The following is a 22,187-nucleotide window of genomic DNA, read 5'->3' on the forward strand; positions in this document are numbered from 1 at the left end:
GTGATATTCCCATCTCCAAATCCTACCCCAATAAGTAGATGTTGTATTAATAACAACACCACCTAAAATTAAAAATGTAGCATAGTTTTTCTGATAAGCTTTATCACTTACCCCATGTACAGGACATGGTTACGACCAATCATATGCTTAGTTAGTTGCTAATGGCCGTAACCATGAATATCTAAGCTAATGCCCTGTACGTGGGGCAAGTGACATAGCAAATCAGAAGAACTATACTAAATTTGCTAATAGTAATACACCTACTACATATTGGAATAGGATCTTGGAGATGGGATTATTCCTTTAAGACTCCACTCCACAGCAGCAGAACTTCCGACTGCACATGCTCAGAGGCACCTGTCTGATTAACATTCTTAGACAGATTTCTGTTACTGTAAGGCTATGTTCACATGTTGCATTTTTACAGCTTTTTAAAATGTTTTGGATATGCAAATTTTCAGGTGTGTTTCACAGTACCAACAAAATCTACAAGATTTCAAAAATCTCATGCACATACATTTTTTTTCTTGTTTTGTCAAGGAGCTGCGAATTTTGCAAAATGCAGTACGTCACTTCTTTCAGCATTTTATCATCCATTGAAAGCAATGGATAGAGCAAAAAACGCTGCAACAACGCTGTAAATAGCGCAGGTATCAGGCTGAATCAGATTATTTTTTATGCACTAAATTTTATCAGCATGTACAAGAGACAAATGTACCCTAACAAAAATGCAGTAAAGATAACTTGGCAGAAAACATGGCAAACACTCAGCAAAACCTGCTTTTTTGACGTTGCATCTTTACTGCCAAGAGAGCAGGTGTTGTCTGTGGAAAAAATGCATCAAAAACGCAACATGCGAACTTAATCTAAAATGAAGACTGCCATTTTAATTCTAAAGCAATTACTGGTTTAGGTAAACTGATATATCCCCAAAAACGTGCCCCAAAATTAGTGACATCCCAATATCTCTGGATAAAAACTTACCATTTAAATGACAAATGATTCACAACATAAGAGATTAAATTAAAAAGCAATGGTCTCAAATAATGGTACTAAAGATAAAAATGTATTTATAATTCAATTAAAGACAAGTAAACGACAAAAAAGGTGCTAGATCCAATAAAGAGGAACTTTATATCATAGGGAATCACAAAACATTAAGCCATTTGTTAAGCAATAAGAGGCATTTCGGGAAGCGAAACGCGCGTCTGGGCAGAGGGACGCCAGGGGATTTTCACAAGACCATCTTTAGGTAACACTCTTTCCTTATATATTCACTCATTAAATATAAAGATGTTGCTTGCATGGCAGGTCTTTGTTTAAACATAAAACAATAGTTGCAGCTACCAGGTAAAAATGAATGCAGTGATTACAGGCATACATAGGAAGTCTCTTTTTAGGGTTGTGCTTAGCCTACCTTTTACTACCATCCTGGTATGTTAGCATTCTATTGATTGCACAATTCTGAATTTTTTCCTAGTGCCATTTATTTTAGTGCTTCTTATTGCTTAACACATGGTCTAATGTTTTGTGATTCCCTATAATATACAAGTCCCTCTTTATTGGATCTAGCACCTTTTTTTCTTCTACTTGTTTTTAATTGAATTATCAATAAAATTACATTTTTATCTTTAGTACCATCAATTGAGACATTTAGTCTCTTATGTTGTGAATCTTTAGATAAACTGAGCATCACTTGATAACACTGGTCAACAGCATTTTTGGTGCCAAAGATATTTCATCGAATTTAGGGTATTTTTGGGGTGCTGATTCTGAATATGTCATCAGTTTTGCCAGATTGGCTCAAGTTTTTGAGATTTTTGGTATCTTATTTATAGCACTTGTTGGTAAATGCGACGCATCATCTCATTAATTTCTTTGGATTAGTACTTGAACTGAGCAGTTCTCAATATAGTTTTGTGTTAATTAGTGTTCTAAAAGTTTGTTCATAGCTTGATTTTTGCACTAACTTTATGTTGTTGTCTGTTTTCCAGTGAAAAGCATGAACTCATCAAGAAGAAGTTGTCTTAACGATCCAGACTCATTCTGTTACATTTGTGGTGAATACACACTGCCAAAACATAGAAGAAACATAACAGACTTCGTAAAAAAAGTGTATTTTGCCTATTTTGGGGTTATGCTTGGGGACCAAGACAAGTTTTGGGCACCACACATAGTGTGCAAAGCATGTATCGAATTATTACGAAAATGGAGCAAAGGACAAAGAAAAAGCTTCAAATTTGGTGTTCCAATGGTGTGGAGAGAGCCAAAAAATCATCATGATGACTGTTATTTATGGTAAACACAGGTACAGGCACATCTTCACAATGAGGGACAGGCCTTCTTGCAGATTCCATGTTACTCCCATTTTCGTTTCTTATGCTTATTGAATCCTTGCACTTGCACTGCACAGAAATAACAGTCATCATGATGATTTTTTGGCTCTCTCCACACCATTGGAACACCAAATTTGAAGCTTTTTCTTTGTCCTTTGCTCCATTTTCGTAATAATTCGATACATGCTTTGCACACTATGTGTGGTGCCCAAAACTTGTCTTGGTCCCCAAGCATAACCCCAAAATAGGCAAAATACACTTTTTTTACGAAGTCTGTTATGTTTCTTCTATGTTTTGGCAGTGTATATTCACCACAAATGTAACAGAATGAGTCTGGATCGTTAAGACAACTTCTTCATGATGAGTTCATGCTTTTCACTGGAAAACAGACAACAACATAAAGTTAGTGCAAAAATCAAGCTATGAACAAACTTTTAGAACACTAATTAACACAAAACTATATTGAGAACTGCTCAGTTCAAGTACTAATCCAAAGAAATTAATGAGATGATGCGTCGCATTTACCAACAAGTGCTATAAATAAGATACCAAAAATCTCAAAAACTTGAGCCAATCTGGCAAAACTGATGACATATTCAGAATCAGCACCCCAAAAATACCCCAAATTCATTAAAATATTTTGGACACCAGAAAAAAAAAATTTTTTCGTTGACCTGTGTAATTAAAGGTGTTCAGGAATTTATTAGTAATAATTTTCTTTGATTACTTTATATTTCTGGAGAAGCCCTTGTAAGAAACCTGTCCACTCTAGGAACGCTATTTATCTGTAGATATAGTGGCAACCTACACGTAAATATCTTGCCTTGCCATATTTCAGCATCATTTTAAAATGAACAAAACTCGCACTCACTGATCCAAATAATGTGGAGTATCAGGCATACAGCAGGTTTGCCAGAAAAAATAAGGTGTTAAAGGCAGCAATAATCTTTCCATAAAGAGTAGCCGAACGCTTAATGGAATTCCCCCAATTATCAACAGCGGAAAAGATGAAAATCTGAGTACACTTTCCCACGACACCAAAATGTCTTAACAGATCTGCCAACATGTGTGTGATGTTAAGATAACACTAGAAACACTACAATTTTTAATGCCATTTGGGCATTCCTAACACTCTATTAGACTGGTAATTTACATAGAAATGAATTATTGCATTTTTCTTTTTAAATCAGAATATACTGAACAAGCGGGGAAGACATTTTGCAATTGCAGAAACAAAAATTGTAACGCAACTATGGATGCCAAGGAATACAATGCAACAATGCAAACAAAATCGGATACGATACGTCCAATGTTACTCAGCTGTATATGCAGATTTATGCTCTAGAATGAACATCAATGAAAAAACTACAAACACTTGCATTGATTGGGCTTTCTAGTGAGACTTACCTGTGCAACAACTGTCTGTACAAAGGTATGTGGATGTTGCTGCTTTTGCTGAACAGCACTTTCTATTGCTACTTTAGCTACAGTGCTTGGATCTACTCCTGCTGGCACAGCGACCATGGTAGCACTGCAGCCAGCATTATTAGGGTCACTGATTGTAACAATCCTTACTCCCACTTTATTGGGAATGATTGGGACAGATTCCCTGTCATTGTCCTCTACTGGTCGTTTAACAGCTTTGCATTCTGCAGTGCCATTGGTAGAACGGGTATCTGTCGGCAGAGCAGGTTGAGTAATCCTAGTTCCTATATGGGGCACTGCAATAACTTGATGACCCGGTAAAACAGAAGCCGCAGACTGTGTTGACACAACTACAGTCGGACGTTGCTGAGGCACATCTGAATTCAAACTAGAAACTAAAGGTCCATTGGGCAAGTCTGTTACATTACCACACTGTATCTGGATTGCAAGGTTAGAAATGTCATTCGTACTACTCGCAAAATGTGACAAACTGTTGGGAAATATAGGTCCATTGGAAAGCTTCTCCACTTGATCACCTTTGGCAGTAACTTGAGCAGAATCTAGAAGGTCCTGTTGCTCTACTGGAGAGAGTTCACCATTTCCTACATGATTGGAAGCTTTGTGATAAGGAATGTTTTTGCTCAAATGAGAAGAGTCTCCCTTTTCAAAATCACAAACCCCATTAAGCTGTGGCTTTTTTAAGTCTGTTTTAGCATCCTGTGGATCGCTCTGTTCAGGGTTTTGTTTTAATGAAGCTCCATTTTCCCCCAGTTGCACAGATGTCCCATTAGTGACCACTTGACTCGCCTCATTCGGAGTTTTCCCTGAGTGTGAAGGAGGTAGACTGGAGTCAAACTTTTTACCATTCAACAGGTTTCCCACTTGAACTTCATTTTCATTAGCTTCCCCATTGCTGGTGCTAACAGAACCTTTCAGACAAGAAGGATTTTCCATTACTTCAATTTTACGTTCATGCACGTGTAAGCCGGTAGCTTCCTTTGCCTCTTCCTCCTTTTGGCAAATTATTTTATCACCCTTAAAATGGGGAGAAGCAGCAGATCCGGGTAGTTGCCCACCTGGTTGTGTAAGAGCAGCTGGAAGGGTTTGTACCTGTAATCCAACTCCAGGTTGTGTCCCACTCATTGGTGCAAGAATTTGAGGTGTAGTTCCCTGGCTTACAGTTGCAGTAGCAAAATTGGTGTTTGGCACAACTGTTATTGTGACTTGATTGCCAGAAGTTCCTTGAAATATTGTAGCTGGAGAGTTTGAGATCAACTGACCTGGCAAAATCTGTAAATTTGAGATTGGAACAGTCTGTACGGCAGTTTGATTCTGCACTGTACTCTGAACTAACTGCACATTTTGTTGCCCCACCAATATTTGCGAAGTCGCAGTCGGCCCTTGCACACCAAATGAAGGAGTCTGATTATTGGCCACTTGATATACCACCTGAGGGCTTGGAGCTCTTGTGTTGTTGGGAGGTGGTATCTGTGGAGCAGGAAGGATGAGTTTTCCTCCAGGTGTTGAAGGTCCTCGTTTGGGAAGCAACAACTGTTTAATGAGGCTGGACTCAGCAGGACTGGAGAGTCCAATACCTCCACTTTGGGTCTGCTGCTGCTGAACCTGAACTTGTACCTGTTGGGACGGCTGTGATTGCTGAGCTTGCACTTGTGCCTGCGGTTGTTGCTGCGCTTGTGCCTGCTGTTGATGAGGTGCTGGTGACAACTGTTGCCTTTTTACTGAAAGCATTTGGCTAACAGTAGGAGGGGGTCCTTGTGACAGTGCAGTGGTCTGAGGAGAAGTTATTACTGGGGGGAGCTGATTATTTGAAGTTGGGATTGGGGAAGATGAAGGTGTTATACTTGTCTGTCCAGTTAACTGAACAGTTTGTCCAGCCTGAATTGCAGTGGGATTAGTAAGAACTATTTGGTGAATGGCTGGTGCGTACGCTTGACCAGGCTGAGCTGCCTGACTGACAATGACTACACTCTGCTGGGGTTGCTGCTGTGATGGTTGTTGAACTACGGCTGTTGATGGGACTTGCTGAGAAGAAAGAGGTTTCGGCGCAATGTTTTGAAACCCAATTCTAGAGGTCTGAGGGCTCTGAACACCAGCTATTGTCACCACTTGCCCTGTGGCGACATGAAAACTTTGTACAGTTGTAGCAGACACAATGTTAGAAGATGACGTAGTAACATATTGTTGTGGAGTTAGGATAACTGTATCTTTTTGCTGGTTGGAAGCTGGGGATTGTTGGGATGGGACATGAACAGTTTGTGATGATGTGATTAATTGTTGACCTTGTGTAAGTCCAGATGTACCTGCTGGCATACTTTGCACCCTGCCAAAAATATGCCCTTGAGGGACAGTTTGTTGTATAACTGCTACTGGAGTGCCTGATGCCAACTGACCAGGTACCACAGTGTGTAAAGGTGATTGCTGCTGAATAACAGACGAATGGTGAAACAAGGCCTGAGAACCCACAACTGTAACAGATGTCTGATGCCCTGGATTGCTGCGATTCTGAACCAGAGAAGCTTGTGTCGATCCTCCCAAAGCAATACTGACAGGAACTGCTGAATGTTGCACAGAACCCTGTATTACTGCTGCCTTCACTACTTCACACGAAATTGGAGTTTTATTCTGTATAACAGTCACTGTGGTATTTTGCTGTTGCTGGGCCTGGCCGTGAAGATTATGTGGCATACGGCAAACTGTCTGAGCCACACTGTGGACACCTTGAATAGGGAAAGACATCTGTGTTGCAGTTAAATTAGTAGACTGGTTAGCTGCTACAGTTCTCTGGAAGGGATTTCCGGCTCCTTGTGGCACTGCTGGGGATAAAAAGAAAAAAATCAACAAATCAATAATTACAAGAAATACACAGATATTTGTGAAAGTGTGTGTATAGCCATCCATTCATCTATAAACACGAATTCTATCAATTATGTTGTATTTAGCAGATGAAACTATTTAAACATACAAATAATTACAGAATATTTTTTCCCTTAAACTATGTAGATTGCAAATAACTGCTCACAAATAAAATAAGTAGAAAAAAACCTTGTACACTTACCTCCTGCATTTGTGTCTGAAGGTACATTAGAAGTTGGTTGTTGCTGATAGTACATCTGGATTGGAAGTGGTAATGTCCTTCGTTTCACACCAGACACATGAATATGAGCTTGTCCATTATTGCTTGCATCTTCTACTTTCTTGATGTTGTGGTTTGGGAACACAGACCTGTAGGAACAGTGTATACTCTCAAGTACAATTCCTGCAATCTGAGTTTCCTTACAACATTCTGGGTCAGTCCTGGTCACTTTAGTATAACATAATTACAAAGACTTAAAAAGGTGAATAAAAATGGACGTTCTGCTTACATAGTGACAATAATCTTGGAAGAACAAGAGTACAAATGGAAAGTAAAATTATATTCATTGAAAGAAAAAAAATAAACACAAACATGCCCACTTCAATAAAAAGCTATTCCATCTATAGTTGGCATATTGATAGGCATTTACCTTTCAACATATTTTGTTATTCATTTTGAAATCTGCTGCGCATACACATTTTTATTTTATTTTGACTAAAGACTCTTATTATTTTGAAGAATAGTATCTATGTCTTACAATATGACACAAAAAAATCAAGAGCAAGTTGTAGTACCGTAGACATTTGTAGAATCCAGATGAAGTTAGAATTCCACCTCTAGCCAATTTACTACAAGTTGATAGATATTCAGAATACATGTCTGATCTCGCCACTGAAGAATCTGGATTCACTTCAAAATGTGCGTTCAACCTGCAGAAAAGACACAATACAACACATTTAAATCAAGTTTAAATGGTAATGTATCAGACTGTTCACCACCCATTCCTGTAGAGTAGTCTGCATTTGTCTAGTGACACGTTTCTGAACAACAACGCTCATCCATTACAGTGGTCTCAAAGCAAACACTCCCTACAGTATTCTTAATCATCCTAAAAACATTCATTCGTATTTTATTTTTCTCTTTTTTATTATGACGCTTTCAAGTTTTCTTTTTTCAAATCCAACTTTCTAAATTTTGTAATATATGCCCTTTACATGGAGTCCAAGTTTCAATTCTTTTATTTACGGCAGAAAATGTACAATTTTTCCTTAGATACATTCTGAAGTTCAAAAATATTTTGTGGGTTGTTAGTGGCTACTATGTAATTTGGTAAGGTCTCATTTAGATATCTGTCTTTCGCTAGTGTTCCACCTATATATATTTTCCTCTTTATACTGATGAAACACTCATGGTACAAACTGAAACACTGTCCAAACACTGATGAAAATCAGACCCAAAACTGATGGAAAACATCAAGACCTTTTTTGCATAACAAAGAGATCATCAATGTCTGAATGAGTTGGGCTATGTGTGTTTTAGGAACTGCATTTTTCATTTCCATCATAGCTGCAAAACAATTTAATGTCTTGACAGATTAGCTACACAATATCCTTAATCTACTATATAATCGTCCAACTAATTCTGTCTGTCTGTTTGTAACGGAAATCCCGCGTCGCTGATTGGTCGCGCCCGGTAGCTTCTGTAACTCAGCAATATAGCCACAACCAACTTTGCACTGATAAGTCAGCTGCAGATGTCTTCACAATGCAGGAGGTGAGCACAGGCAGCAATGACGTCACCAGCAGGGGAGGAGAAGCCAGAGTGCAGGAGAAATCAGTGGTCCCGAAACAGATCTTCCAGGGCGGTGTGCCCTATGAAAACAAAGTTAAAACCAATTCCTGACCCCTAAGCACACCAGGGGCAGCTCCAAGGAAGGCAGCAGAGGATGATCCGATACAATTTGAGCACTGACACGGATATCGCTGACAGCGATGTCGTCACCAGCCTGGGAGGAGAAAGCGGTCTGCAGCAAGATCTTCTAGGGCAGCGTGCTCGGTGAAAAAAAGTCCAAAATAGATCGCAGACCCCTCAGGCCATCCCCAAGGAAGGTGACAGAGGAAGATCCAAGATAATTTGAGCACCGACTCGAACACCGCTGATATCACTGAAGGTGGAGGAAGATGGCGCCCGCAGCAATCCTCCACAGGAACTTCACCAACGATGTGCCCTGCCTTAACTTGATCAGAGGAGGGCAAAAATCCCCAGGTCGGCAAGGGGTAAGCCTAAGGCAGGACGCAGATGCTGTTCTGAAGGAAATCTCCACACCGCCTGAACACCGGGTAGCGGTGATATCACCACAGAGGAGGAAGATGACGTGTGCAGCACACAGAGACGGAACCTTCACCATGGGTGTGCCCAAGGAAAAGAAGGTCAGATGAGTGTCTAGCCCCCCCGGTCTGCAAGGGGCAATCCCAAAGTCGATCCCAGAAGCTTTCAAAAGCAATTTTCTACACCGCCCGAACACCGGGTAGCGGTGACGTCACCAATAGGATAGGAAAAAGGATGGCGCCCACAGCGCTCAATGACAGGACCTTTAGCAGTGATGTGCCCAGTGATAGCATAGATAAAAAAAGGGCAAACCCCCCCCCCCCCCCCCGGTTGGCACGGGGCAACCCTAAAGAAGGTGTATGTAGACGTCCTGAAGCAAAATTACATAGATGAAAAAATGCTATTTGTAGGTAGGAGCTGCGTGTTACCATGACGACCAATGTCCCATGCAGTTATATCCTCAGGTGAGAGGAGAGTTTCTCACAAATGACATAAAAACTGAGAAATGTAAATAAAAAGAGGTTTTAATACCTCAGAAAATAGTTTCTCGCAGGGACAGGCAATAGAGCATTACAGCTGACCACCATAGCAACACCTCAGGTGTCACTGGAAATAGATAAGTCAGAAAATGTCGCCAAAAACAAGAATTGTAGAAAAAATGTAAAAAGTCTGCATAAATATCTACTATATAATCGTCTAATTCTGTCTGTCTGTTTGTAACAGAAATCCCGCGTCGCTGATTGGCCGCGACCAGTCAGCGACAGGTGCAGTCTGCCCGAGAATTGCCGCGGATTTGAACCACGCTTTTCTGACTGGTCACGCCCGGCGACTTTACCTGGAAAATCCTGTGTATTCATTGCATTATTCTTAAATCTTCATAAATAAACTACATACATATTCTAGAATACCCGATGCGTTAGAATCGGGCCACCATCTAGTAATCTCCATAATTTGGACAGAAGTAATAGCACAGCATGCTGGAATATTTGTTGTAGCATATTTTATGCCATCTGCCACAAAGACCTGTAGCCGAGCAGCCAACGGCGGATGTGAAAAAAATAAGGCTAATACACAGACGAGAGGGTTTAGCAGGTTCCTATGAAAATCTAATAAATCTTTTCTTTTTGTTTGCCTTTTCTTCACAATAAACTCTGGCCCGCAGCCCTCAATGCCCCTCTTAGCCGCTCAGCCCTGTTCTGCAAAAGCCAGCTTCTCCACCATGACAGAAGATCAGCTCTCCACCCTTCTGTCAAGATCACACCTCACCACTTGTGCCCTCAACCCACTCCCGTCTCACCTCATCCTTAACTTGGCCACAGTCCTCATCCCATCTCTAACATCTTTTAAACCTTTCACTTACAAATGGTGTCTTTCCCTCATCCTTCAAACATGCCTCAATCACACCCATCCTCAAAAAGCCCTCCCTTGATCCATCCTCTGTGTCTAACTATCGCCCAATATCTCTTCTCCCTTACGCCTCAAAATTACTGGAACAGCATGTATATCTTGAACTGTCCTCCCACCTCTCCTCCTGTTCCCTCTTTGACCGGTTACAATCTGGCTTCCGACCGCATCACTCAACTGAAACTGCCCTAACTAAAGTCACTAACGACTTACTAACCGCCAAGAGCAAGCGACACTACTCTGTCCTCCTTCTCCTGGACCTGTCCTCTGCCTTCGACACCGTAGACCATTCCCTCCTGCTACAGATTCTCTCATCTCTTGGCATCACAGACCTGGCCCTATCCTGGATCTCATCATACCTAACAGACCGAACATTTAGTGTCTCCCTCTCACACACCACCTCCTCACCTCGCCCCCAGTCTGTCGGTGTTCCCCAAGGCTCCGTCCTAGGACCCCTACTATTCTCCATCTATACCTTCGGCTTGGGACAGCTCATAGAATCTCACGGTTTGCAGTATCACCTCTATGCCGATGACACACAGATCTACCTATCTGGACCCGACCTCGCCTCCTTACTGACTGAAATCCCACAATGTCTGTCTGCTATCTCAGCCTTCTTCTCTGCTCGCTTTCTCAAACTGAACATGGACAAAACAGAATTCATCTTTCCCCCATCTCACTCTACCCCTCCACCAGACCTATCCATCAATGTCAACGGCTGCTCTCTTTCCCCAGTCCCGTAGGCTCGGTGCCTTGGGGTGATCCTCGACTCTGCGCTCTCTTTCAAACCACATATCCAAGCCCTCGCCTCCTCCTGCCGCCTCAAACTCAAAAATATTTCCCGGATTCGCTCATTCCTCAACCATGAAACCACAAACACTAGTGCATGCTCTTATCTCCCGCCTCGACTACTGCAACCTCCTACTCTCTGGCCTCCACTCTGGCTCCGCTCCAGTCCATCCTACACTCTGCTGCCCGACTAATCCACCTGTCTCCCCGCTATTCCCCAGCCTCCCCCCAATGCCAGGCCCTTCACTGGCTTCCTATCGCCCAGAGGCTCCAATTCAAAACCCTAACCATGACATACAAAGCCATCCACAACCTGTCTCCTCCATACATCTGTGACATGGTCTCTAGATACCTACCCGCACGGAACCTTCGATCATCTCAAGATCTCCTTCTCTACTCCCCCCATATCTCTTCTTCCCACAACCGCATACAAGACTTCTCCCGTGCTTCCCCCATACTCTGGAACTCCCTGCCGCAACACATCAGACTCTCACCATCAACGGAAACCTTCAAGAAGAACCTGAAGACCCACCTGTTCCGACAAGCCTACAGCCTGCAATGATCCTCGGTCTACTGAACCACAGCATGACCGCTCTACCCTCTCCCATCCCTGTAGTCTGTGAGACCTCGCGGGCAGGGTCCCCTCTCCTTATGTACTTGTGTGTCCCTTGTCTTACACATGTTTACTATACTTGTTTATATTTCCCCTTTTCACATGTAAAGCGCCATGGAGTAAATGGCGCTATATAAATGCATAATAATAATAATAATAAAAAGCGTAAGCAAAAAAAGTCTGATAAACGAACCTCATTGTTCCAAGCTTTCCTGCTGCTTAGTCCTCCTTATGAAAACTGTCCCCCAAATGTGAGCAGTGTCCTAGGCATTACCCTAAAATTCTGTGGCCCAGACATCCCTGCACATGGTAGACTTGTTATTTAACTTTTCTACATCTCTCTACTTGCTGTTCCCGAGAGATTAAGTAATTAAACAGGGTCAATAGGATGAGGCTAAGTGCACACGTTGCAGAAAATTTCTGCACAAAAACCTGAATCCCTTCCCAGAAACCGCACCTATTTTTCCCGCGGCGGTTTTTGTGCGTTTTTTGCGCGTTTTTGATGCGTTTTTTACCGCAGCGGTTTCTAAAAGCATGGGAGAAGCCTAAACCGCGGAAAAAAACGCAAAATTAATGTGCATGCTGCGGTTTTTACCGCGATGTGGTTTTTTCGCGGTAAAAAACGCATCAATGTGCACAAAAAGTGCAAAATGCATAGAAATGACTGTGCACCTTATTTTTAGCGGTTTTATAGTGAAAACCGTGGTAAAAACCGCTAAAAAAACGCTGTGTGTGAACACAGCCTGAGTGTCTGATCATCACAAGTGGTCCCACCATCGGGAGCTCAGTGACCATAGGACAGTGGGGGGGGGGGGGGGGGGGGGGGGTTGTGCTCTATTTAAATGCAGCAATGATGTATGTGCTGCTTTTCCATAAATTTTCTATGGAACAAAAAAAAAAGCACTGTGTACTTCACTGTCTGTGCCAGTCAACAGTAGGGGCAGTGATTTATGTGAACTATTGATTTAGTCATATGAATGAGGCTTGGAGAAATCTATGTCCCTGCAGCCAAAATAATCCCACTCAGAGGTGTGAAATAGATTTTCAGCTGCAAAGACTTCTGAAACAAATCTGCCAAAAGTAAAATTCACTCTAACGCCTGTGTTACCCTGTAACTTTTTGTTGTGCTTTTGATTGATTTTTAACTATTTAGTGGCAGCTACAGTCCATCCAATTGCATACTACTCAATAGATTGCATTGGACTGCAGCTGTAGCTAAATAGTTAAAATCAAATCAGTAGTGCTCCAAAAAATGTGTGTAGCCAAGTACTAAGCTTACCAGATATATCCAAAACCCAACACTTTTGCCGCCATATAGACTGAGAATATTTGCCATCATATAAACCAAATGACAATACATAAAGGAATTGACCATTTCTGGGGACAATATTTTTTTATTTAAATGCCTGCATATGGGGCTAAAATAATTTTGGAAAAATTGGGTTTCTTTAAAAATGTTGCACCATTTTGGTTTTACAGGCTGTGTTTTCCTTTGACTTGGTCTGTGGTTACAAGTCAGCTGAGAGGGAAATCAGAAAAAAAGTAATCTTCTTGTCAGACCATAATAGCAGGCAGACAATTGATTCTCAGTTAACCCACCCTGCTGCCAGCAATAGACAGTACAACACAAAGGCTATAGAAGGCAAACTGCAATATTTTTAATGAAACGCCATTGCAAAAATGAGCCACTTACCATTGACATCCAAACTTTTCACTGTCTATTTCCACAATTCCAGGAGGTGGCACAGCATGTGCATTAACTGGTCTAGAAGCTGAAGATATAACAAAATGATGCATTATCTGTATAAAGCATCTACATACAGCATAGTAATCCTACAAGTCCTGAAACACAAAGTGTGATACCTCTGTAATAATCCGATGTGATATGCTATACAGGATGAGCTTACAGAACTCAATGGATGTCTTACAGCTCTGGCAAAAATAATTAAGTGACAACTGCAAAATTTTCAGTTTGTCTGATTTTTATCTTTATAGGTATATTTTTGAGTGAAATGTAAACTGCTCTTTTATTCTATAAACTACTGACAACATGTCTTCGAATTTCCAAGCACTAAATTTTGTATTTATTTTCAGAAAATGAGAAATAGTCAAAAGAACAAAAAATGCAGTGCTTGCAGACCTCAAATAATGCTAAGAAAACAAGTTCATAATCATTTAGAAACAACACCGCTAACGTTTTAACTCAGGAAGAGTTCAGAAATTAATATTTTGTGGAATAACCATGATTTTTAATCACAGCTTTCATACTGGGTGATCTTATGCCACTCCTGATACAAAAATTTAAGCAGCTCTTCTTTGATGGCTTGTGACTATCCATCCTCCTCTTGATTACATTCCTGAGGTTTTCAGTGGGGTTCAGGTCTGGAGTTTGGGCTGGCCATGACAGGGATTTGATGTGGTGGTCCTTCATCCACACATTGATTGACCTAGCTGTGTGGCATGGTGCAATGTCCTGCTGGAGAAAAAAACAGTTCTCACAGTTGGGGAACATTGCCTGAGCAGACAAAATCAACTGTTTTTCCAGGATAGCCTTGTATGCAGCTTGAGTCATATGTCCTTCGCAAAAAATAACCTGCCCAATTCCAGCCTTGCTGAAGCATCCCCAGATCATCACCGATCCTCCATTAAATTTCACAGTGGTTGCAAGACACTCTGGCTTGGACGCCTCTTCAGGTCTCCGTCTAACCATTAGATGACCAGGTGTTGGGCAAAGCTGAAAATTAGACTCATCAGAGAAGATTACCTTACTTCATTCCTCTATGGTCCAATCCTCATGGTCTTTGGCAAACTTCAGCCTGGCTCTCCTTTGCTTCTCATTGATGAAAGGCTGTTTTCTACCTTTACATGACTTGAGCCCTGCCTCTAGGAGCCTGTTATGAACTGTTCTTGCCGTGCCCTTCACCCCAGCTGCCATTTGCCATTCCTTTTGTAGGTCACTTGATGTCATCCTGTGATTGCTGAGTGACATTCAAATAAGATGACGGTCATCCCCGTCAGTGGAGAGTCGCTTTTGCCCTTTGCTAGTCTGTAGCTTTGTTGTCCCCAATGTCTGCTGCTTGACCTTGTTGTAATGGACTGTCGTCTTAGAAATTTTAAGGATGGAGGCAACATGGCGCTCACTGTATCCTTCTGCTAGTAAAACCAGAATTGAGCCCTTCTTTTCCTCACTCAAGACTTTTTTTTTCCAACTCCTTTGCTATGGTTAAAAGTTACTTTTTCATTCCTATTACTTTTGGGATATTACTAGCACTTGTTTTGCCATCCAGCTTGTCCTATTGCAAGAGGATTGCGAACACCACAGTTGGTTTTTTTTTATACTTTCCTTCTTAAATAAGATTTGGTTCAGGTGATCACCTAATCAGAAGCACATTAAGTAGAATGAGGTGTACTTTGGTTGGAATGCAACTGACACTGGAATGGAATGGCTGTCAGCCATGTAGAGAAGCTGATTTTTATAAAACTGTGCAGTGGTCTCTTCATTTTTGCCAGAGCTGTATATCATGACTTAATTATGTGTTTAAATTTGAAAAAATAATTAAGACCTTTATAAAAATCAAACAAATAACTATATTTTGCAAATTAGAAGACGTTTCTAATACATTTTGGGAGAGCAAAATATGATTTTTTTAAAAAAATAAAATGGTTTGCGTCTTATATTCCCTTTTAAGGGTAGCTTACCTGATGGGGCAGCTGCGGTGGAGCAGGGTAGCTGCTTCAGGAGGACAGTGGCAGCAGGTGTTGGTGCTGGTCAGCGGAGTCCATTTTCCCAGTGACATCCCTGGGGTGAGCTTAAGGAAAATGGCCGATGGAGGCGGCACATGTGCAGATTGAGATCTTGGAAGATCTCAATCTGCCTATGCGCCGCCAGAGGCGGCCATTTTCTCGAAGCCCACTACAGGGATATCATTGGGAAAATAGACTCCACTCACTGGTACCATCATCTGAGATCCCAGGCACCACAGCATCGTCCAGCTCTGGCCACCTCCACCCTCCTGAAGCAGCGACCCCGCTTCCTATGACCCAGCTCCACTGCCCCTGCCTCCATAAGCTCACTTCAGATTAAAAGACGCACTCCCATTTCCTCCCAAATTTGGAGGAAAAAGTGTGTCTTATAATTGAAAAAATACGATAATATCTTACATAAAAGGGAAAATATTAAATTCTAACCTGGAGCAGGGTTAGCATTAACAGAAGGGTTAACATGCTCCACTGCTTGAGGACGAATCTCAGAAACCGCTTGATGACTGGAGCTCTGATGTTCAATAAGCTTCACTGCCGTTAGAGCATCAGGTCCAAACATTTGGATGTCCATAGAAATAAGACAAACCAAGGTATCTACAGAAAAAAAAAAAAAAAAAAAAAACAAAAAAAAAAACTAGAATATTGAAATTTATGACCATACAAGTAGAATTCATCATCAAAACACAGTATTCACTGCATAAAAACAAGCAAACAATGGGCGGCACGGTGGCTCAGTGGCTAGAGCTGCAGCGTTGCAGAGCTGGGGTCCTGGGTTCGAATCCCACCAAGGACAACATCTGCAAGGAGTTTGTATGTTCTCCCCGTGTTTGCGTGGGTTTCCTCTCACATTCTAAAGACATACTGATAGGGAATTTAGATTGAAGCGCTGCGGAATATGTTAGCGCTATATAAAAAATAAAGATTAGATAAATAAAGATTAACCAATGTAACAATTTGGATCTAGTGGAACAGCACATTTTCTTACGCGTAACATTGTTTTATAAAATGTAATGCACATTAGCATACATAAACATATGAAATATAAACATTTTACCTATGCTTCGCTCTACATTTGCTATCTTCACACAAGCTACTTCTCCCAGTTCTGTAAGCATGTAGAGAACCTCAAGAGTGGAGATTACAAGTAGTACATCCGGAAGAGTAAGATGACATATGATTTCCTTGTAGCTGTCCTGATCCACATACTCACATATAAGAACTCCATTATCTTCTGCCTTACATAAATTACTTAAGATTTCCATGCCTTGTGAAGCAAGAAAGAAGTCTTAGACACATCAAATAACAGAATTTAAAATAAATAAGTATGATTAAAAGATTTACCTCTCATTTTTAAAAATCTATCCTGTGACATTAGGCATTTTGTTATGGTGTGGAACATTAGGTGAGTGGTTTTGAAATCAACAGGGTCTAACTGAAGCTGTAGAAGAAAGACAAATAAAAGGGGTTGTTCTGCTGCAAAAATCAAATAGAAGTAAATATCACAGCAGCTAATAATTATAATTATTATACACACAAAAGGTACACCATCCATCTGACAAGTGGGGCTGTTATTTCAGCATTCACCCTTATTTTCTGATGGTTTTTACACTGAAATCATACACACTTTTCTAGGAATGAATTACAATATTGCTTCCATTGAACGAAGAGTGGCCATACACTTGAGACAGCTGATGGTTCGGACCAAGTTATTTCTCCTGACCCCATACACCTGAGCTATACTTAGCATCATACAGTGGGTACGGAAAGTATTCAGACCTTTTTAAATTTTTCAGTCTTTGTTTCATTGAACCCATTTGGTAAATTCAAAGAAGTTTATTTTTTTTCTTATTAATGTAAACTCTGCACCCCATCTTGGGGAAAAAAAACAAAAAAAAAAACAAAAAAAAAACAAAAACACAAATGTAGAGATTTTTGTAGATTTATTAGAAAAGAAAAACTGAAATACCACATGGTCATAAGTATACAGACCCTTTGCTCAGACACTCATATTTAAGTCACATGCTGTCCATTTCCTAGTGATCCTCCTTGAGATGGTTCTACTCCTTTATTGGAGTCCAGCTGTGTTTAATTAAACTGATAGGACTTGATTTGTAAAGGCACACACCTGTCTATATAAGACCTCACAGCTCACAGTGCATGTCAGAACAAATGAGAATCATGAGGTCAAAGGAACTGGCCATGGAGCTCTCAGACAATTGTGGCAAGGCACAGATCTGGCCAAGTTTACAAAAGAATTTCTGCAATAATTAAGGTTCCTAATAGCACAGTGGCCTTCATAATCCTTAAATGGAAGAAGTTTAGGACCTCCGGAAGTCTTCCTAGACCTGGCTGTAAAGCCAAACCAAGCAACCGTGGGAGAAGTGCCTTGGTGAGAGAGGTAAAGAAGAACCCCAAGATCACTGTGGCTGACCTCTGCAGATGCAGTAGGTAGATGGGAGAAAGTTCCACAAAGTCAACTATCACTGCAGCCCTCCACCAGTCGGGCCTTTAAGGCAGAGTGGCCCGACAGAAGCCTCTCCTCAGTGCCAGACATATGAAAGCCTGCATAGAGTTTGCTAAAAAACACATGAAGGACTACCAGACTATGAGAAATAGGATTCTCTGGTCTGATAAGACGAACATAGAACTTCTTGGTGATAATTCTAAGCGGTATCTGTGGAGAAAACCAGGCACTCATCACCAGGCGCTCATCACCTGCCCAATACAATCCCAACAGTTAAACATGGTGGTGGCAGCATCATGCTATGGCCTGTTATTCAGCTGCAGGGACAGGATGACTGATTGCTATTGAAGGAAACATGAATGCGGCCAAGTACAGAGATATCCTGGAAGAAAACCTCTTTCAGAGTGCTCTAGACCTCAGACTTGGCTGAAGGTTCACCTTTGAACAAGACAACGACCCTAACTATGCACACAGCTAAAATAACAAAGGAGTGGCTTCACAACAACTCTGTGACCATTCTTGACTGGACCAGCCAGAGCCCTGACCTAAACCCAATTGAGCATCTCCGGAGAGACCAGAAAATGACTGTCCACCAACGTTTACCATCCAATCTGACAGAACTGGAGAGGATCTGCAAGAAAGAATGGCAGAGGAACCCAAATTCAGGTCTGAAAAACTTGTTGCATCATTCCCAAGACGACTCATGGCTGTACTAGCTGAAAAGGGTGCTTCTACTTACTACTGAACAAAGGGTCTGAATACTTATGACCATGTGATAATTCAGTTTTTCTTTTTTAATGAATTTCCAAAAATTTCTACATTTCTGATGTTTTTTCAGTCACGATGGGGTGAATTTACCAAAATGGTTGCAATGAAACAAAGAGTGAAACATTTTAAAAGGGGTCTGAATACTTTTCGTACCCACTGTATGTTCTCAATGGGGAGAGGGCAAAAATCCACTGCCGGACAACTCGGCCTGTGGCTTATACCCTGTGAGAACAACATATCAGACATGCCACATACACATTTTATTGTTAGCTGTCTTCTAATGTTTATGGCCCCCATATTTGTATCAGAACTTCTCTCCTTGTATGCACTTTGATCAAGCAAAACTATACATCTACACCAGGCTTATAATATTCTTCTTGCGAAGCTTGATATTTTTTTTCTTATGTACCTATAGTATAAGTTGCAATGTGGTTACTGCTTACTATCTCTGTCAAGTCACTTCCTAAAATTTATATATTTTTTAATTGCCACAGAATTAAAGGGAACCTGACAGCAGGATTGTTCACAGTAACCTACAGTGTCAGGTCGGCGCCATTATACTGATTAAAATGATAGCTTGGTTGATGAAATCCGTCTTGTTGTTGTTTAATATTTATTTTCAGTTCTGCGTTAACGATATGCTCATGCTCCTGGGCGGACTGTGGGGAGGAAGTCTTCATGTGGTGCTCTGATTCATACTGATGGCTTCTGACAGGCCACTGATCCCTCAGTGACCTGCCCCCTAGTTTACATACTGAATATTATTTGGATTGAAAAAAAAAAAAAAAATACAAATACGTTCAGCAGGCGGCGGCGCCTGCGTTGCAGCATGATCGCATGTATAATGTGCATTAAACTGGTTTATTTGCTGATATAAACTAATTCAGAAAAAAAACCTCAAAATGGCGCCGGCCGTGAATGCACAGTAGAATCTATCGGCGATCCGATAGATGCTACAGCGCAGGTGGCGCCATTTTGAGACCATATTTTTCTGAATAAATTTAGATCAGCAAATAAAACAATTAAATGCACATTATACATGCGATCATGCTGCAACGCAGGTGCCGCCACCTGCCTGGTGATTTTATTTTTCAATCCATATAATATTCAGTATCTATTTATATAATTGCCTTGTAATGTTTTAACTTTCTGCTCTGTCCAGATGTCACCGTATCCCAGAATTCGAAGCGGAGGAAGTTCACCGACCGCCATAGTGGGACACCCAAGTGATGGGTGTCTCAATATGGAAACTGCTGCTGGTACCAACCTACTGCGCGGTACCACCAGCGGAACACCGTTGCACCACACACACTCACTCGCAGCTTCTTGTGCGGTACCACCAGCGGAACACCATCGCACTGCACCTGCTCAAATTCCGCGCAGGCGCAGTGAATCATTCAGCTGATCCCGGCGGCAGATACGCGACGTGTCTACAGGCAGAGGAAGCCGGTCACATTAAAGGGGTTTTCCCACGAACGAAAATTCATTTTAAAAATTGTCTGTGCATGACCGTGTACGGAGCATACCACATCTCCTGGGCAGGGGAGGAAGCAAAAGACAATACTGACATTACAGCAGGGGATCACAGAGGATTCATTTTGTGAGGTAAAATATTTCACTGACTGTTTTTAAACAATATTTTACCTCACAAAATGTATCCTCTGCAGTCTCCTGCTGTAATGCCCTGTAATGTCAGTATTGTATTTTGCTTCCTCCCCTGCCCAGGAGCTGTGGTATGTTCTGTACACGGTCAGACAGACAATTTTTAAAATGAACTTTCGTTCTTTGGAAAACCCCTTTAAATAGAAATTCCTCCTGACATGCTGTGCACTGACTGTTTAGTGATGGGGTACACAGGTCAAACAAGAGATGACATGAGAGAAGACAGCAGATGGGGGAGAGAGAAAGCGCAGAGGGGTGAGACAGAGCACATGGGGGGAGACAGCTCAAACGGGACAGCACATGAGGGGAGAACAAAGCACAGGAAGGAGAGAGATAGACAAGGGGGATAGCATATGGGGTACACAGGTCAAAGAAGAGAGCACAGACGGGAGAATTCAGCACATGGGGAAAGAGAGAGTGGATAGGTGGGTGAGCACACTGGGGGGGGGGGGGGGGGGGGGAGATTATCAACACTGCAAAGTCTGCCCCCATCATGACATTACCGCCCTCCCGATGCGATAGCATTGGGCCTCCATCTAGTGTAAAATAAGGGGCAGGACATGGCGGAATCAGTGACCTGTCATAAGCCATCAGTATGAAAAGCTAATTAGAGCACCACGTGAACTCCCCCCACCCACATACATGCCAGCCCCGGAGCACAAGCATATCGTTAACTCAAAACTGAAAATAAAGATTGAGGCTATGTGCACACATTGCGGATTTGTTGCATTTCTGCAGCGTTTTTAATGCGTGGAAATGCTGCAAAAACGCAGTGGAGATTACTTAAGCAATGTTAATTAATGGCATTCCTGAATTGATGTGCACATGCCGCCGAAATTTCCGTCCTTATTTGCAGCGTTTTATTTTCCACATCGTGTCAATTCTTTTTGCGGATCTGCAGCGTTTTTCACCCATTGACCTCCATTGAGTCAAATCTGCAGCAAAAACGCAGGTGTAAAAAGTTTGCAGATTAGCTGCCAATAACGCTGCAGAATTGTCAAAAGAAATGTCAGAACGAGGAAGAGTGTGTGGGCAGAGAATGTGTGTGTGGGCGGAGTGTGTGTGTGTTTGGGCGGAGGATGTGTCTGTCTGTGGGTGTGTACCCATGCGACTAACAGCCCATAGCGATTGTAGTTAGGCATCGTCTGATGGGACTACTACTCCCATCCGGCTATGTCTGCTGTCACATATACAGAGACTGCATGAGCAGATGATGGTAGAATAGCCTCATCATCCGGCGCCTGAGTTCAATTGTAAAAAAAAAAAAAAAAAATATTGACATAATCACATACAATATACATACTCAGCGAACACCTAATTGCCAACGCCCGCGTCTCCTGCAAGAAATCAAAAATAATAAACCAACATATACTCCCTGTCCGCCGTAGCCCATTTAATACTGAGTGTCCCACGTCGATGTCACCCGGCCACCGGCAATACACTGACAGGAGGTATTCGCTCCCGCAGTGCATCACTGAGCTGCCGTGAGAGTTCACCAGAGTACATCAGCTGATCAAAGTTCTCACAAAGTTCTCACACAGAGCTAGTGCTGTGAGAGCACCGGAGCTGATGAACTCAGGTGAAATCTCACGGCAGCGCAGTGATACACTGTGACTGTTCTACACGTGAGATCGCCGTGGGACACTCGGTATTAAATGGACTACATAGAATAGGATAGTATATGTTGGTTTATTATTTTTTGATTGTTTGCAGGAGAAGGGGGAGTCAGAGATTAGGAGTTCAGCAAGTATGGTTAATTTA

At 41.8% G+C, this 22,187-nt stretch overlaps 1 protein-coding gene across 5 annotated transcripts in view; it reads right to left on the bottom strand.

Annotated features, from left to right (window-relative positions):
* The window catches only part of ARID2 (AT-rich interaction domain 2), a 142,491-nt gene that overhangs the window by 17,993 nt on the left and 102,311 nt on the right, over positions 1-22,187 (bottom strand). For 3 of the 5 annotated variants that reach the window (XM_073554245.1, XM_073554248.1, XM_073554247.1), the window contains exons 9-15: positions 16,874-16,970; positions 16,587-16,796; positions 15,959-16,126; positions 13,464-13,542; positions 7,431-7,565; positions 6,838-7,004; positions 3,744-6,595 (exon numbers count right to left, since the gene is read on the bottom strand). In XM_073554245.1, the coding sequence (XP_073410346.1) occupies positions 3,744-6,595; positions 6,838-7,004; positions 7,431-7,565; positions 13,464-13,542; positions 15,959-16,126; positions 16,587-16,796; positions 16,874-16,970 (3,708 nt within the window). The remainder of the gene's footprint in view (positions 1-3,743; positions 6,596-6,837; positions 7,005-7,430; positions 7,566-13,463; positions 13,543-15,958; positions 16,127-16,586; positions 16,797-16,873; positions 16,971-22,187) is intronic. The other 2 variants (XM_073554246.1, XM_073554249.1) reach the window with 1 other exon arrangement.

Source organism: Dendrobates tinctorius, unplaced genomic scaffold (genome assembly GCF_039654945.1).
Source record: "Dendrobates tinctorius isolate UK_male_01 unplaced genomic scaffold, ASM3965494v1 ptg000209l, whole genome shotgun sequence".
Taxonomy (NCBI): Eukaryota; Metazoa; Chordata; class Amphibia; order Anura; family Dendrobatidae; genus Dendrobates; species Dendrobates tinctorius.